Source organism: Stegodyphus dumicola, chromosome 3 (genome assembly GCF_044657685.1).
Source record: "Stegodyphus dumicola isolate Sdum_Otavi_A_Nest chromosome 3, ASM4465768v1".
Lineage (NCBI taxonomy): Eukaryota > Metazoa > Arthropoda > Arachnida > Araneae > Eresidae > Stegodyphus > Stegodyphus dumicola.
Window position 1 is genome coordinate 82,580,397 of NC_140770.1, and position 17,302 is coordinate 82,597,698.

A 17,302-nucleotide genomic window follows, 5' to 3' on the forward strand; every position below is an offset into this window, starting at 1 on the left:
TCTTCTTTTTAATTCTAGTTTTTAATTTAATTGATTTGCTTATTTTAGTTTCTAGCTTGCTAATTGAAATGAGTTAATTTTTTGCTGTTGGAGTTGTATCTCAGTTTCTTAAAAAATAATTCTTAATTTTGATATGTGTATATATATTATAACACATTGTGTGTGTGTATTCTATCTAGATGTGGGACATGTGTGTATACAGTCAAAAGTCGTTAATTCGGACACCCATAATCCGGAATGATCTATAATCCGGACCTCAAAGCTACAAACTTTCTGCGCATGCGTCTAAGACCTTTACGGCTGCGAATATGCGTGGCCGCATGTGCATAATATGTTTACGCATGCGCGTTTAATGTATAACGGACGGTATAAGTATGTTTTCGAAGTCCATTAAACAAAAAGTGGAATTGCTGCAAAAAATGGATAAAGGCATGATCCTTTGTTTATCTAACCATTCCGAAATCTGTTTATCAATTTCACACTGCTCTGTGGGGGGGGGATGAATTGGAAGTTGATCTGTCAGCACTATCCTTATCTTTAGGGCAGATGTTTTTATTTTATTCGGCTTATAATTCCTTACTAAATGTAGTATTTCATCTCGACGATGTACTCTGTCTTTGATATGATTTAAATCAAATTCCTTGTCATTATAATTCACTTCCGATAGTGAAGAAAGTGACACAGAGGTTGTTGAAAACGAAAAAATTTCAATTGACAAATTAGTCGGTATTCTCGACACAGCAATTATAGGACTTCAACAGCGGAACTTTGAAACTGAAGAAGAAATTATGTCTGTTTATAGAATTAAAGAGAAAGTATTATCACATAAAACGAAGCAACTTAAACAACTTACATCGAAAGAAATGTTTAATAAAGTAAACAAATATGTATTAAGCTTTTTTTTTTTTTTTTTTTTTTGTAAGTTTTGATACCCTTTAGATCATAATTGTTCTTTATTTCATAAATTGCAGTTTCATATTTTTAATTTTATAATTTCTGCATGCCATCTTACCAGATTTAAACTGATGATCTATAATCTGGAAAAATCGATAATCCGGAATCGCCGAAGTCCCGACAAGTCCGGATTAACGACTTTTGACTGTATATTTTAACTGTTATTTAACTTGCAGTTTTTTTCAATATTATTTAATAAATGATCTTTATGAAGAGTCCTCTGAAATTCTGCTCTTTAGATAGTTTCTTTAATCATTGCAGTTATCTTAAAAGAGAACATTATTCATCTTTATTTGCTTATTAGCATAAATTATGCTTTTTAGTCTCTCAATGTTCCTGCTTCCTACTGTTGAATATATGAAAGGAACATAATAAATTCTAACTCTTTAGTTTTATTTCTTCAAGTTCTGCAAAGTATTTTTAATTTGTTCATTAGTTGCATTACATTGTAATTTATTGATGAATCTCATATTTACCATCTTTTATGAATTCCTTTTTTTGAATTTTTACAAAAAATTGTCCCAATTTTGCATGCAAATTCAGATTTTTTTGTTGGGGGAGAGGAGAAATGGTGCCAATGATATAGAAGGAAGTAAAGGTGCCCAACTTGGTGCCAATTTAGTGATTTATCACCAAAATTTTATTTTAAGCATGCACTCTTAGCTGATACTTATTTGGGTTATCATCTGAATTCACCTTTTTTTGCATCAAAAAGGAATTGCCCATTCAGAATTTGAATGCTTTTAGTGTACATTGCTATGTTTGGTGACTAATTAGTATTTTTCCAACTTAAAAATCCATTGTGCTTCAAAATTCTAACTTGAAAATTTCTAAATTTTATGTTTTCTTCGTAAATAATAGTAATCATCATAATGATGATATCAGTAAAATCATGTTAATATACAAGTATTAAAACTAAATTGTTTTAGAAAAAATTATAAAAAGATAAAATATTATTTTCGAGTCTTGTGCTTTAAAATGTATAATTACGTTATGTGATGGTTATTTATGCATTGAATTGTCATATTTTAACAAAATTAGCACACTTTTTTATATAACGTTTTAAAGCACAGTTTTCTTATTTTCCAGCAAAGCTAAAAGGAAATAAATCTGCAGTTTCATCTGTGTAATTTTCCTTTTCCATGTTGTAAAACAGGCTTTGTTTTGAACCATCTTTTAAAATATCCAAATTTATAGGAATTTTCTCTGTAAAATTCATTTTATACTTTTCTATGATTTTCCCCTCAAAAAAAGTCTTTTGATTTTTACAGTTATGAAGTTGGTAGGTGTCTGTTTTATGTTGCAAAATATGTTTATGTTTTACATTTTTCTAGGAGTTGAGAAAGGAAGATCTTGAAGATTTAGGTAAACTTGAAGTGCCCTTTGACATCACTGACATTCAGTCGAGAAATAAACTCTGTGATATGAAATCTAAAAAACCATCATATTTAGGTAAGAGTGTTTCTATGCTGTGTAGAGTAACGCACTACACTTTTTAGGAGGTTTGTGTTTATGCTACTTTCTTATGTACAGTGGTGGACAGAATCGTGGATACTTTTGGAAATTTTTATGTTTTTGAACTTTGTATGCTTATAGAAAACGTTACGTTTCACAAAATGCAAACTTGTATACATCATTTTAAAGAGAATTTATTACTGAATTCAATACAAAACACAAAATTCAATTATTTGCAATACAAAAAAGTTAAACGATAATAGTTATCGATATACATTAGATAGTAATGCAGTGAGTTATCAGTGCTTAGTAGGGTACCCTTTATTTTTTATTACAGCTTCACATTGACGTTTCATTGAGCTGACAAGAGTTTTAAACTCTTCTTTCGTTATTACATGATGCCAGGAAACAATTATACCTCAATTAGTTCCCTTTTATTTGATGGGCGCCTCATTCGGACAAGAGTTTTCAAACGGTGCCACAAATTTTCAATAGGATTGAGGTCGGGATTGTTTCCTGGCCATGACAACAATTTAATGCTCTTTGTACGAAACCACTGTTTCGATATTTTGGCCGTGTGGCAAGGAGCAGAATCCTGCTGAAAAATAAACGAAGCATTGTTGGGAAAGAGATCTCTGATGGATGGTAGAAGTTTTGGTTCTAGAATAGTGTCAATGTATTTTCTGGCATTCAGTGTCCCATCGATGACATGAAGGCAACCAATACTATCTGCTGACATGCATGACCAAATCATAACACTAACTGGGTTCTTCACAGTTGCTAGAATGCAGTCAGGATGTAGTTCTCCTATTCTACATCTTACATATTTTCACCCATCACTACCGAATAACGATATCTTATTTTCATGACTCCATATAACGTGACCACTGATCATCTGTCCAATTAATGGGTTCCTTTGCCCACTGCAGTCTTTTTTTTCATTGCTGAAAATTAAGATAAGGCTTTTTTCGTGAAATTCTACCTCTCAGTCCAACATCTGTTAATCTTCTCCTGATTGTTCTTGAACTGACAGAAACACCAGCATCATTCAGATCACTTCTGATAACCACTGATGACATTTTTCTATCTTGGAGACATAGTCTTTTTATTCTTCTGTCATCAATAGATGTGGTGCACCTTTTTCGGCCTTTTCCTTCTTTGTTTTTTTATTGAATTTGTCTTCTGATATCGTAAACAAAACTTTCGGACTCCAGATGTAGTCACTGAACCACCCACCTGTCTTGCAATTTCAGCATAGGAAAGACCACTTTCTCATAACACAATAATATTACATCTCTTTCTAGGTGTCCAATCTACTCTTTTATTTGATGTCATTGCTTCTTGACTAAATATTAAAATTTTTTACAAAAATTCCTACTTGTAATTGCAGTGTATAAGAAACAGGTCCTCGTTCTACAGAACAAAGCAAAATAATGAATTGTTTCAAGTGTTAAGCATGATGTCAGCTTCTACTGGCAGTTACTAACATTTGATTGGTTCGCAGAACAAGAACAGTGATTGTCCAGGAAAGCTGGACATTACAAACCACTTCATAACTGGGTTTTTTATTTATATTAAAGTACATATAAATTTTTTTGTATTGCAAATCATTGAATTTTGTGTTTTGTATTGAATTCAGTAATAAACCCTCTTAAAAATGATATATACAAGTTTGCATTTTGCGAAACGTATCATTTTCTATAAGCATACAAAGTTCAAAAACATAAAAATTTCCAAAAGCGTCCACAATTTTGGCCACCACTGTGTATTAATCACCTTTAAATTGTCACTTTCAGACATACGACGAGCTCAGTTAGAAAAGGAACCCACTCCTCCTCCAGGAGAAAAACCAAAACCTGTAAAACGTAAAAGACCAAAAAAGAAGAAGCTGGAGCAGCAAGGCAAGCCTGATGGAGTTTTGGCCAAAAAGAAGTGTCGGCGTAGTTCTTCTAAAGTAGAAGAAGGCTATGAAACTTATGTAGAAAATTTAATGACAAAACTCACAAATTTACCACCTCTTAGGATATTGGAACCAAATATTAAGCCAAATTTCAACGCTGTGCCTGTCTTTGGTTCAGGTGATTTGAATGTCAAAGGTAAGATAATAAAGCCTTTTTGTTCATAATAGAGTAAAATCCAGATTTAAATAATTGCCAGGACCTTTGTTAATAATTACAAGATATTATAATAGGTATACGAATACAAAATTATATTCTCGCATAAATATAAAGATTTGAGCAAAGTAAAGACAATCTGTATTCAAAAAATATCTGTATGCTAAATTTCTGTAATTAATTATTTATCTGTGGATTCACAAACTTTCAGTTGTTAAGATAATTAGATTATATAAAATGTGAAAAAATATTTTAAATAAGAAGAGAATATACACCAAATGACAAAATATCTTGTGATCAGATAAAGGCAGTCATGCCACTTATAGAGGTTAGAAAAGAAGTCTAAGGCAGTCGTGCCACTTATAGAGGTTAGAAAAGAAGTCTGGTGTGTAATTCTACATTCGTTTCAAAAGCTTCATGTTAAAATTATGGGCCATCAAATATTTCACAATGTATTTCATATTTTATTAGGATTTTTTCCACCCTAGTTTTAAGATGAAAACAACAACAGCAAATATCTTTTGTTATACATTATCATCATAATAGCTATTGTCATCACATGTACTCTGAAAATTGATAAATCATCGTTGATAGATATACAGTACAAAGTCCGTAATCGGGACTTCGGCGATTCCAGATTAAGGGTTTTTCCGGATTGTAGATCATCAGTTTAAATCTGGTAAGATGGCATGTAGAAATTATACAATTAAAAATATGAAACCGTAATTTATGAAATAAAGAGCAATTATGATCTAAAGGGTATCAAATTTACAAATAATAATAATAATATTTTTTTTTTTTTTTTTTGTTTACTTTATTAAACATTTCTTTCAATGTAAGTTGTTTAAGTTGCTTCGTTTTTTGCACTAATACTTTCTTTTTAATTCTAGAATTCTAGAAACAGAATCTTTTGTTTAGTTACATTGTTGAAGTCCTGTAACTGCTGTTTCGAGAATTCCAACTAACTTGTCAATCGAAATTTTTTCTTTTTCAATAACCTCTCTGTCACTTTCTTCACTATCGGAAGCGGTATGACAGTCTGCAAAAAATAATAAGCCGGATCCAATTAGAAGATTAACAAACAGCACAATCTGCAACATTAAATGAAGTGCTTTAGAATCAGTAAAGATAATTTTAGTCTAGCTTATACCGTCCGTTTTACATTAAACGCGTATGTGTAAATACATCGCCCGTATGTGTAAAGCATACCAAAAAAATTTTTTTTTTTTGCCTCATATGTCCGGATTATATATCATTTCAGATAATGGACGTCCGGATTATGGACTTTGTACTGTATGTGCTAAAATTTGATAATTCTCATTTAAACCTTCAACTGTATGTTTATCAAATTTCATCACATCTTGTAATAAAAATTGAATTTTTTAAAATCAGTTACTGATAATGTTTAATATCTTGTTCAACTCATGAATCTCTGTCAGAACTCATTGTATCTAAAGTATCTAGTTAAATTAAGACATAATAACACGCCGAATAAATACTAAATCAGAAGTCAAACAACAAAAATCAGCGTTATATTTACCAAATTTTCACAGGACTAGTTTCGATGGTTTTACCGAACCACCATCTTCAGCTGCAAAACCGCAAATGAACCAGATAGGAAATAATGATAAGATAAGATAAGAAAGCCTGGACAAGAATAAGCAAGTGGCGCCATCTGTTGGTGAAACCAGAACTAAAACGTAATTTCTTTAAAGGCCGAAGGCAAATTTGGATTGGAATTAGGATCGTTAACTAGAACAGAAAGATTTTTATGAATGTGAAATGCCTCTAGAAAATCCAGTTCTCCAATGGAAGATGTTTTTTGAATAATTTTGGCAGCAGAAAAACAGAAAGTGTGGTTTTCGGACCAACAATGTTGAGCAACAGAAGACTTCTGTGTTTCCTTTTTTCTAACATATGCCTCGTGTTCCTTGACGCGAAATTTTAAGGCTCTGTTAGTTTGGCCAATGTAAATTAAACCACACTGGCAAGGAATCCTATAAATACCCCAGGAATTCATATCCGGAATGGGGTCCTTGAGTATGGAACTCGGAATTTTATTGATGGGAGAATAAACATCCCGAAAGTTAAATTTCTGAAAAATATGTGCAACTTTATATAACTTTATATAACTTTATATAACTTTATATAAAGTTGCACATATTTTGCAGAAATTTAACTTTCGGGATGTTTATTCTCCCATCAATAAAATTCCGAGTTCCATACTCAAGGACCCCATTCCGGATATGAATTCCTGGGGTATTTACAGGATTCCTTGCCAGTGTGGTTTAATTTACATTGGCCAAACTAAGAGAGCCTTAAAATTTCGCGTCAAAGAACACGAGGCATATGTTAGAAAAAAGGAAACACAAAAGTCTTCTGTTGCTCAACATTGTTGCAACTTTATATATATATTTATATATATGTGCAACTTTATAGAATTATAAATTATTTATTTTATAAAGTTGCACATATTTTGCAGAAATTTAACTTTCGGGATGTTTATTCTCCCATCAATAAAATTCCGAGTTCCATACTCAAGGACCCCATTCCGGATATGAATTCCTGGGGTATTTATAGGATTCCTTGCCAGTGTGGTTTAATTTACATTGGCCAAACTAAGAGAGCCTTAAAATTTCGCGTCAAGGAACACGAGGCATATGTTAGAAAAAAGGAAACACAGAAGTCTTCTGTTGCTCAACATTGTTGGTCCGAAAACCACACTTTCAGTTTTTCTGCTGCCAAAATTATTCAAAAAACATCTTCCATTGGAGAACTGGATTTTCTAGAGGCATTTCACATTCATAAAAATCTTTCTGTTCTAGTTAACGATCCTAATTCCAATCCAAATTTGCCTTCGGCCTTTAAAGAAATTACGTTTTAGTTCTGGTTTCACCAACAGATGGCGCCACTTGCTTATTCTTGTCCAGGCTTTCTTATCTTATCTTATCATTATTTCCTATCTGGTTCATTTGCGGTTTTGCAGCTGAAGATTGTGGTTCGGTAAAACCATCGAAACTAGTCCTGTGAAAATTTGGTAAATATAACGCTGATTTTTGTTGTTTGACTTCTGATTTAGTATCTAGTTAAATGTTGTAGTTTGAGATTTCATTTGCAAATTATTCAGTATTTTCCTGGACTAATAGTCTTTGTTTTATTTATAAATGATTACATAGTACTATCTCCAGACATTCTATTGCACTTGCAAACGGTAATAGGAATAAAATAACTCTTTAACCCATCATTTTAAGGAAGTATAATTCTTATAAGCATGCTGTCAGGGTTCATACATAATTTAAAATCATTGTAGACAAACTAATTGTTCCTGTAAAAATTCTATAAAAAATTCCTAGCTTTTTGGCAGTTTGTTAAAATTGGTGTGAAATAGTCAATTGGTGTAAAATAAATCAAGAGCTTATACTATTGGAGAAATGGAGGGAGGGGTCATTAAATATCGTTATGCAGATGGTTTTCCACTTTTTTTAAAATGCGTTTTTTTTTTTATTATTATTATTCTTTATTTCTGGCAACTTTTGTAATAATACTTTATATAGAAATAGTTTTCTTTTCTTTCTTTATCCCCTGTCAAGAATGCATATAATACTAATTAAGAAATAAAAGACAGTTGTACATTGAAAAATGAAGCATATTTTTAAAATTGACATGAAAATGTTTGATGAAAAAACAAAAGAGTTGTTTATAAATTTGACCTTCATTCAGCCTTTATCTAAGAAATGTTACGCTGGAAATGATTTCCTGCTATTAAAACTAATATCCTTTTCACAACTCATGAGTATACATATATATATTAATATAAGTTATACTTATTATAAAATCATAGCTATTAATTATTAATTAGCTAATTTAAGCTATTAATTGCTAAAAAGTAAATGCATTTAATTTTTTAATACGTTTGTTGCTTTTATTTATAATGTTAATGTGGCATTCAAAGAATACAAAATACTGAGTAAAAGAGAAGATTTTTTTCTGTAATTAACTTTATTGATATGTATATTTTTTGTCAACATGTAATTCTTTTCCTTTTTGTAGAAAATCAACTGAAGGGCCATTTTGGGAGTTCAACAATTCCTGGTCAGAGTGACATTTATTCATTTTATCCGTATGCTAAAGAACAACCATCATCTTCAGCTATACTGCCACCATCATCACCTCCATATCGAGGCTTTTATAACCAGGAATTCCCCAACCTAAACAAAAGTAAGGTCCATGCTCATCTTTATTGTAGAATTCATCAACAGTTTTAGATAATGTACGAGAGGAAATGAAAATGTTCAGGCAGAATACATTAATATCAGTATTATATTTTTTATCATTTAATACATCGTCATTACATTTTACATTTATATTTGTATCATTTGATACTAATTACATGTGAGTAAATAAATGTAAGGGTTGTGCTATTTTTTGGCATAATTTGAGGTAAAGCAGCTTTTATGACATTGCCTCTTTTTCCTTTTTTAAAACCCTGGTTTTTATTATTAACCTCATAAATTATTTGTATGTAGAACTTTTTTAAATGGACCAAAAGCTTGCTGTGAATTCCAGTACTCTCCTAGCATAGCACAATGAGTTGAATTGGTTTCTCACCAATGTCTGTCTGCTTCAAAACACTAAATTCTTTTTAAGTCTCAGGATTGAAACCATAATGTTGCTTATACAGGCTGATTGTTTAGGGATTTGTCTTATATTTGTCAGTATCCTAAGTCATCATGCACTTATGGGTATATGTTATCATATGAGCTAATCATAACAGCTAATTCAAAGCAAAAATTAATTAAAGTTCTACATGAATTGATGGATTGCAGGTTCATTATAACAACAAAAGTTTACTTTTTTAATTCAGACATATTGCCATTATTTTCATATCTAATTAAATGCATTAATTAATTCTCTAATGGATCAAAAACATTTAAAAAAGTCGGTCACTTTGAGACATTTCATTGTGAAGACTGAGAAGTTGGCGAGATACCATAATGACAAGTAGAACAAGAATTGATCAAAAAGAGCTCTAATAGCAGCTACTTACTTTGTAATATGCTTTTTTTTTCCTTTTCATCTTAGTCACCTTACTAATGTATGTATGAGATGAAAGACGAAACAGATTGATGCTTTATTACTTATGTTTGTTCTTTCTGCTGTAAACCTTTCAATACATTCACAAATTTTGTATTGAATCACCAATTTTCACTTCTTTAGTAAAATTAATGTAGAAGGAAATTAAGCTGGCAACAATTTCTGCCCAAACAAATATTAATATATCCAAAAAACAAGGAACAGTGATTAATATATGTCATTGCTCATTGATGTTGCAATCTGATAATGGAGTGTCCATGTTTCTTGACTATTATTTCAAATTTTAATAGTAATATCATAGCAATAAATTTTAGCTGCCTATAGATATGCCATGGAGCATATTTTATCTCATCATTTTTTATTCATTGCAATTATTGTGTAAATTTTAAATTACTTTTACTTTTAATTACCAGTTGTAATTCTTTTTACTAAGTAAATGAATTTGTTATATTTTTTGGCTTCAGAGTTTAAAATTTTGCCTTTTTTTGTGTATATTATGCATTTTGATATTGCTTGATGATCTTAATTTATAATTTTTTTTATTATTTTTATTAAAATATGATAGGTCTGTTTTCTGACAAAAATATTCTTTTTTTCTAGCAATAGAAAAGAATGAAGCATCCTTAATATTAAAATCAAATGTGGAAACTGAGCCTATCAAAATTTCTAGGTAAAGAAATTATTTGTGCTTTTAACTATGTATTTTGTTAGCAGTGTACATTGGATTATTTCATGTAAAGGAGAACATGTGAATAAAATTCCAACTAAAACAAATTAAAATATTAAAGAAAAGACAACTTAAATGAATAAGATGATATTTATATTTTTTAGCTCTGTGAAGTATTATAAAACTAAGGAACATTGTTAAAACTAAAAAAATAAAATTTTAGCAAAATTTGACAGCATCTGTTATTGAAATGTTGACTAAATTTTGTAGTTGTTCTCACAAAATAAATAAATAAATAAATAAAAATAAAAATAAATGAAAATAAAATAATAATAATAATAATAATAATAATAATAATAATAATCCTGGAATACTACTCCAAAATATAAGATATGCTATTCTTACAAACTGTTTTTCTGTCAGCAACTGAGTTTCAACTGAAAGAGAATTTTTCACATAAATGTAAACTGGGGAAAATTTGGTGACAGAGGGTCCTTTTTTAAGTTTAAATTTGAATTTTATGGATTTTGAAATATAGAAGAAGTTAAAATTTTGATGAATTATATTGGAACAAACTATTGATTCAAGGTATACAAGCTTCATTAACTATTCCCATTATAGTACTTCTGTTTATTTAAAATTTAGGAGATTGTATAGCAAATATTAACTGTGCTAGTCATTTTGCAGTGTAGCTATTCAGAGAAGGATTTCTCACCAAATGAATGACTCGACTGCAAGCATTGGGCAGGCTTTGTCTTTTCCAAGAATAATCCTTGAATCTACATTGTCATGCATTTTGAAAACTGTTAACTAATTTTTTTCTTTTAAATGAAATATTGCCTATAACTGATCAAGCGTCATAAATAACTTAATTCAGCCAAATATCATGGTTTCAGAATGGAACAAAATTGCTTCAGTTTATTAGAAGTTGAATTTAGGTTACTCTAATGACTAGAGCTGTTTGGTATAACTTAAGGAAAGGATATTTTGTAATGATGCTTAGTCAGATAAGGACAACATTTTACTTTCTGATTGAGAATTGTTTTAAAATTTTCAGAATATTGGACTGAGATAAAGTTCTGTAGATTTACATGTTTATTAAGGTTTATTATTTTTATTTTGCATATTTTTTCCAGTATTTACTTACCTTTTTCAATTATACATTTGACAACTAAACATTTTACTTAAAATTCATTTTTAATATGATAAATTTCAAAGCATGGATCTACATATAGTCCTTTGTTATAATCGTTGCATTCATAGTAATTTGTTTGCCATTTTGAAGGACTTTTATGGGAGTTCAAACAAATGAAGCATCACTATCAGGCTTTCATTTGAACATGGAGAAAATGTCTTTCAGTCAACGTGAGGGGACTTAATACTCCTTTGATTTGGGTATAACATTAACGTTGCTGCTTTTAGAGAAAAATTAACAATTGATTTGATTAACTAAATGGAGACAATAGTTGCAAAGTGGAAAATTGTTCTGTTTATTTATATATAGAGAGAGAGATAGAAAGAATATTGGCATTAAAAATACCTATATCCAATTTCCCTCCCCCCATTCTTAAAATAATTAGCACTTCCTATGTATTTTTGTAAGCAGTTGATTTTAAGTTATTTTGCAAAACCAATATCTCACCAATTTTTATTTTGGCAGCTTAAAATTTTCAGGCATTCCTTTATAGTCTCACAATTATTTGTTCTTGGTGTAAAGAGTTCATCAGAAACTCAAGTGCAAACCCAAACATTCAGAGTTCTGGCAAAAATAAAACTCTCCCATCAACTATCAACAAATACAAGGTGGATATTTAAAGAGCCGTTAGGAAGCCTGTAACATGCTTAACACATATGTTGTAGAAAGAAGAATGAATAATCTTAATCCTAATGCCGAATTTGGTTATCAAAATATCATGGTCATAATTTATGTTTTTTCATACTTTTTGTAGTATATTTTCTAGTTTATCTGCCAAGAACATATTTTGTAAATTACTGAAATCCTCTAAAGAGGTTTATTTTTATTTACATTGTTTAATGCTTGATGAAATTTGTAAAATTAATCTGACAGGCCTTAAAAATTATTATACTAGATTAGTAAGTAATAAATGAAGAGAAACAGTAAAATTTCTATTCTTTCTTGGGACATTTAAGATGTTGCATAAAATTTGGGTATCATTTCCTGTCAGTATATCTATAAGAGAGAGAATTTTTAGTTTATCTGAGTATTGTTAAAAATTTGTTCTAGGAAACGACTGGATCAGTCCTTTGTTTATTACTGTTATTACTGTTGTGTTGTTTTTTTATCTTTCTAAAGCTGAGACCCATAATATTTAATGTCTCATTTTATTACAGAGATTCAGGTAGCCCAGATACAGTGATTTCTTCTTCTTCACCTGAGTCATGCCTTTTTGAGCCCCTAAGTAAATATCCTAATTTAATATTTGTGGATCACCTGTTAACAGAAACTAAGCAGAATGGTTCACCGGTTATACCATTGATGTATCCAGTGCCAATAAGATGTAAGTTGAATGTCAATATTTTTCTCTGACTTTCTGGTCTTTTCACAGTATGACTACAGTATAAATTTTTGGTTTGGTTTATTTAATTATGGTAATGCATGTGAAGACTATCTACCTAAAGTAAGAAATGCCTCTGTGAAAGAAGGGAAACTGGCTCATATCCATGTTACATATGGGCAATTTTCTGCATTCATATGGGAAGTTATGATGGGTTAGTTGGAGTAATATTCTTTATTTTAAAGTAAAATGTTGCTCAAAAATTTACCCATGAAAAGATATTTTTAAACCTTGTCCCCCCTTTTTTTTCTGTGTGTGCACTTACTTTCCTTTTAGTGAATTTTGTTTAATGTAATAATCTCTTTGTAAAAAATTTTCCAAAACATATTTTATTCATTATTTAATTTACAATTATGCAATTTAAAAAAAAGTACCTAGCTCTTACATGCAGAATTTTTATTCGCTTGGAAATAAATGAAAATGAAAAATTGTCAGGTAAAATCAAGTCAAAGAAAACTGTATAATTGAGACTTTATCAAAAAATTTAGGGAAAAGTAGAAAGAAATCTTCTCAAGTAACAAATATTTTATGCTTTAAAAAGCAGTCAATAAGCAAAAATTACTCTTCTTTAAAAAAGAAAGCAAATTATGAATTATTATATTCTCTCTACCCTTTAAGCTTGCTTTTCACACAAGAAACATATATATTTAGGCACTTGAATATGGATATACACAATACACATATGAATACAGTTTAATCAATTCTTTCATTCATTTTCACCCGTGAACTGCTGAAAGAGAAGCTGAGATATTCAACTACTTTATCACCCCTCTTTATATAATTTCTATTCAAAAATAAATAGCATAATAAGTTACTGATTTATTTGATTGTATAATATAATAAATAACTATTCATTAAACACATTTTCAGTACAGTGTGATGTCTGTAATTTTATTTTAAAACAATAATATTTCATAATTATTTTGAATGATATACTGTTATAAATTTGATTTGCTGAGTGAATAGTTTTTTTATAGAAATATATTTAAAAAAAATTTTTTTTGGGGGGGGCTATATTTTATATGCATATATTTCATTTGCTTGAGAACAATGAGCAAGATAAATTAGATTTGTATAATTAACCATTTCATTGTATTTTATAGTAAATTTTTATTAAAGTTTGTGTTTCATTATATATTATAACGCACAAAATTATTCATTCACTCATCTTTAATTTGGCAATTAGTTGATCATGCTTAACCAGAGAAATTAAAAATTGGGTTTTATTTGGATAAATACAGTTATATAGTTGTAATATAGTTGTAAATATAGCTGTGTACAGTTGTAAGTTTCTTTTCAAAAGAATCGTTATGATTTTTTTTTCAGATGCCCCTGAGTTTAATATTTGTTAAGTATTTTATAGATATTTTATGTAACATAATTCAGATTGTTTTGATTATAGTAGGAATTTCTGGATTAACTATCATTATGTATTATATTGTATAGAAAAAGTATGAAATATAACATATTCAAGACATATTTATGAAATGACTATAAATATTTGTAAGAAATAGTGAACTTTTAGAAGTTTCCTTTTCTTTCTCAGTTTTTAGTGCATTATAGTTTTAAAAGTTTCATGTCAGAGCATTTTGGTCTTCAGTACCACATGCATTTTATGCTGAACCTTTAATAAAGTACAGATATGCTGATTACAGCAATTGGTAATTTTTTGTTGACTGACTATATGCTATAATGGTAAAAAAAAAAAAAAAAAAAAAAAAAAAAAAAAAGTCATCATGGCATGTTATGCTTATAAAGATGTCTGTTGAACAGTACATCCCCAGTAATTTTTTATAGCTTATTTCATAAAAATTTAAATTCATAATTTTTGGAAAATCTTTATTATATTGAATAAAGTACTTTTTGGATTTAAAGTTTTGGGGGAGGGATGGGCTAAGCTGTACAAAAATTCAGAATTATATAAAATAAAAGCATATGTTATGATGGTAATTTTATGAAAATATAAAACAATCATAAAATCAGCTTGAGTCATGTGCGGGGGGGGTATTTGTGATCAGCAGTTTAAAGCAGGCCAAAAATGTATTGCCTAAAATATTTAGTCTAGTAATTTCATCTTGTAATTGGCAGAGAAAATGTGTAAATTACAATATCAGTGTAAGCAAAATATTTTGTGATTTTTTTTTTTTTTTAAAGTAAACTGTTGAAACCATTTTTTTAATTAAAGAAATATATATATATATATATAACCCTCTGAGTAATGCAGGATTTTAGATCTGTCATGAAGACTGGTATTTAAACAGCATTTATTAATTGAGTTTGTACAATTACTTTAGTCTGTATTTTCATAAACTTAATTTTTATAAGATGATATTTACGTTATTAAAGATTAAGAAAGCAAAATATCTTAAATTATAAGCTAATATATTCCAAGTATCAAAACTTCTGATGACCGGATAAAGTCAGTCATAAAGCTCAAAGGGTTAAGTTATTTTTAAAAATTTGAGCAGACTGATTTTATTATAACTCTTTTTTTCATAAAAAATCATTGCAATGCATAAAAAATTGGGAAGATTTTTTTTTAAAAATGCAATGTAACAAAATAGTTTATTTATGTATCAGATTCAAAGAGGATAGGGCATGTGAAGTATGTTGCTTTTTAATCTTTTGTTGCATGTAATATCATCTTTTAATAAGAATAATGAAAAAATGTGTTTATTAATGAAGGATCTTTTTTTCCCTCTCTTGATTCATTAATTTTGTCAAATAAATTTCATTTTAAACTAATTATCGTTTCCATTTTTAGTGTTTCCAAAATCATGGAATGAATCTGCAATTTGTGAGCTTGATGATGATAAGGTAACACATTAATTTATATACATATAGCATCTTTAATATATCACCTGAAAGTCTCGTTCTGGGTAATATTTAAAATTTTTAATCTAGAGAGCAGCATCAAACTTCTGAAATAAGTAAAGCTATGATCTTTACACCTGCATACTACCTATATGACAGCGATTTCTTTTTCTTTTTTTTCTTTTTTTTTTTTTTAAAGATCAATTCTTTGTTTTCATTGTGTAAGAATGCTAATGTCTGACAATGTGTAACATTTACATATCCATAGATGTATCCAAATGGATCAGTTGTATAAAATATATTTAAAATAATATCATACATCGGATTTCTGTGAACTCTAAAAGAGGCTTAGACAGTGCCCAAGGCCCACCAGCGGCCGAGCGGTAAAGACGCTGAACACTGGTAGTTCGGTCTGAGGTTTGAATCCCGCGAACGGGCTGGCTGCATGGGCGTTTTCGTGGTTTTCCCCATGTGTAACGTGTATACGAGCCAGTTTCCCTTAGAAAGTCCTCCACGAAAGGCATCCCTCCCTTTAGGCAGATAGCCCTCGTGTGCTTTGCCATAACTGAATAATCCAAATCCTAGACAGCGCCCAAACTGGATGGTGGTTAGCGATGCTACTGATGTACTGAAGGGTTTGGGTTCGAATCCTGGAGAAGACATGTACTGTATCTTTAGTTGGTACTTATTGCACAACAAACTCTATTTAATTATATAACACTTTCTTCTTCAATGACTCGACAGCCCTGGGTGGGCCCTGGCCTTCTCAAGAAGTCTTATCCAGACATGTCTACTTTTGGCAACTGTTTTCCAGTTTTTAACCTTTAAAATACTAGGATCTTTTTCGACACAATCAATCATCTTAGTGGGGGTCCTACCCGAGATCTATTTCCCATGGTCTTTGCCAGAAAGATTTTCATGCAGCAACAATATTCATTCATTCTAGCCAGATGGCCAGCCCATTTAAATCTTTGTAATTTGATAAATTTTACAATATCAGGTTGTTTGTAAATTTTATAGAGTTCTAAATTAGATCTTCTTCTCCATGATTTATTCACTTGGACCCCACCAAGAATGCAGTGAATTTCTTATTGCCACTTTATAGCCAACTCCAAATCCTTGATCTGCAACTTCGTCGATTGCTTTTTGAACTCTGTCTTCTGCCCTCGTTTTGAGGTCTGGTCTCAGGGAATTTATTCTTGTTCAAATTTCTCTTTTCAACATAAGCATATACAAAATATACAGGGCTCTGTAGAGTAGTTGAATTCAGAGCTTTTCTGTATTGCATTAAACATTTACTGAGTTTTTGTCTAAAAGTTCCTGGATAATTTTGCATGGTTCTTAAAGATTGCTTTACTGTAAACACATACTGTTCAGCCTGCCCATTACTAGACGGTTTAAATGGTGCTGTGGTTTTGTGTTTGATTCCGTTACTCTGTACAAACATCTTAAACTCATGCAAAGTGAATTGTGGCCTGTTACCACTCACTCACAATATTGGTGATCTGAATTGTGCAAAAAAGTCCCATAAACATTCTATTGTTTTGAAAGTCAAGCTTGATTTCATTGGATATGTTTCTAGCCATTTTCAGCGAGCATCAACAATTATCAGAAACACATGCTCAAAA

At 30.1% G+C, this 17,302-nt stretch overlaps 1 protein-coding gene across 4 annotated transcripts in view; it reads left to right on the forward strand.

The window, feature by feature from the left end:
• Positions 1–17,302, forward strand: part of LOC118192375 (histone-lysine N-methyltransferase 2C-like) — a 284,640-nt gene that overhangs the window by 210,044 nt on the left and 57,294 nt on the right. For all 4 annotated transcript variants that reach the window (XM_085813029.1, XM_085813032.1, XM_085813031.1 and 1 more), the window contains exons 51-56: positions 2,289–2,406; positions 4,206–4,505; positions 8,574–8,741; positions 10,218–10,287; positions 12,637–12,803; positions 15,625–15,677. In XM_085813029.1, the coding sequence (XP_085669155.1) occupies positions 2,289–2,406; positions 4,206–4,505; positions 8,574–8,741; positions 10,218–10,287; positions 12,637–12,803; positions 15,625–15,677 (876 nt within the window). The remainder of the gene's footprint in view (positions 1–2,288; positions 2,407–4,205; positions 4,506–8,573; positions 8,742–10,217; positions 10,288–12,636; positions 12,804–15,624; positions 15,678–17,302) is intronic.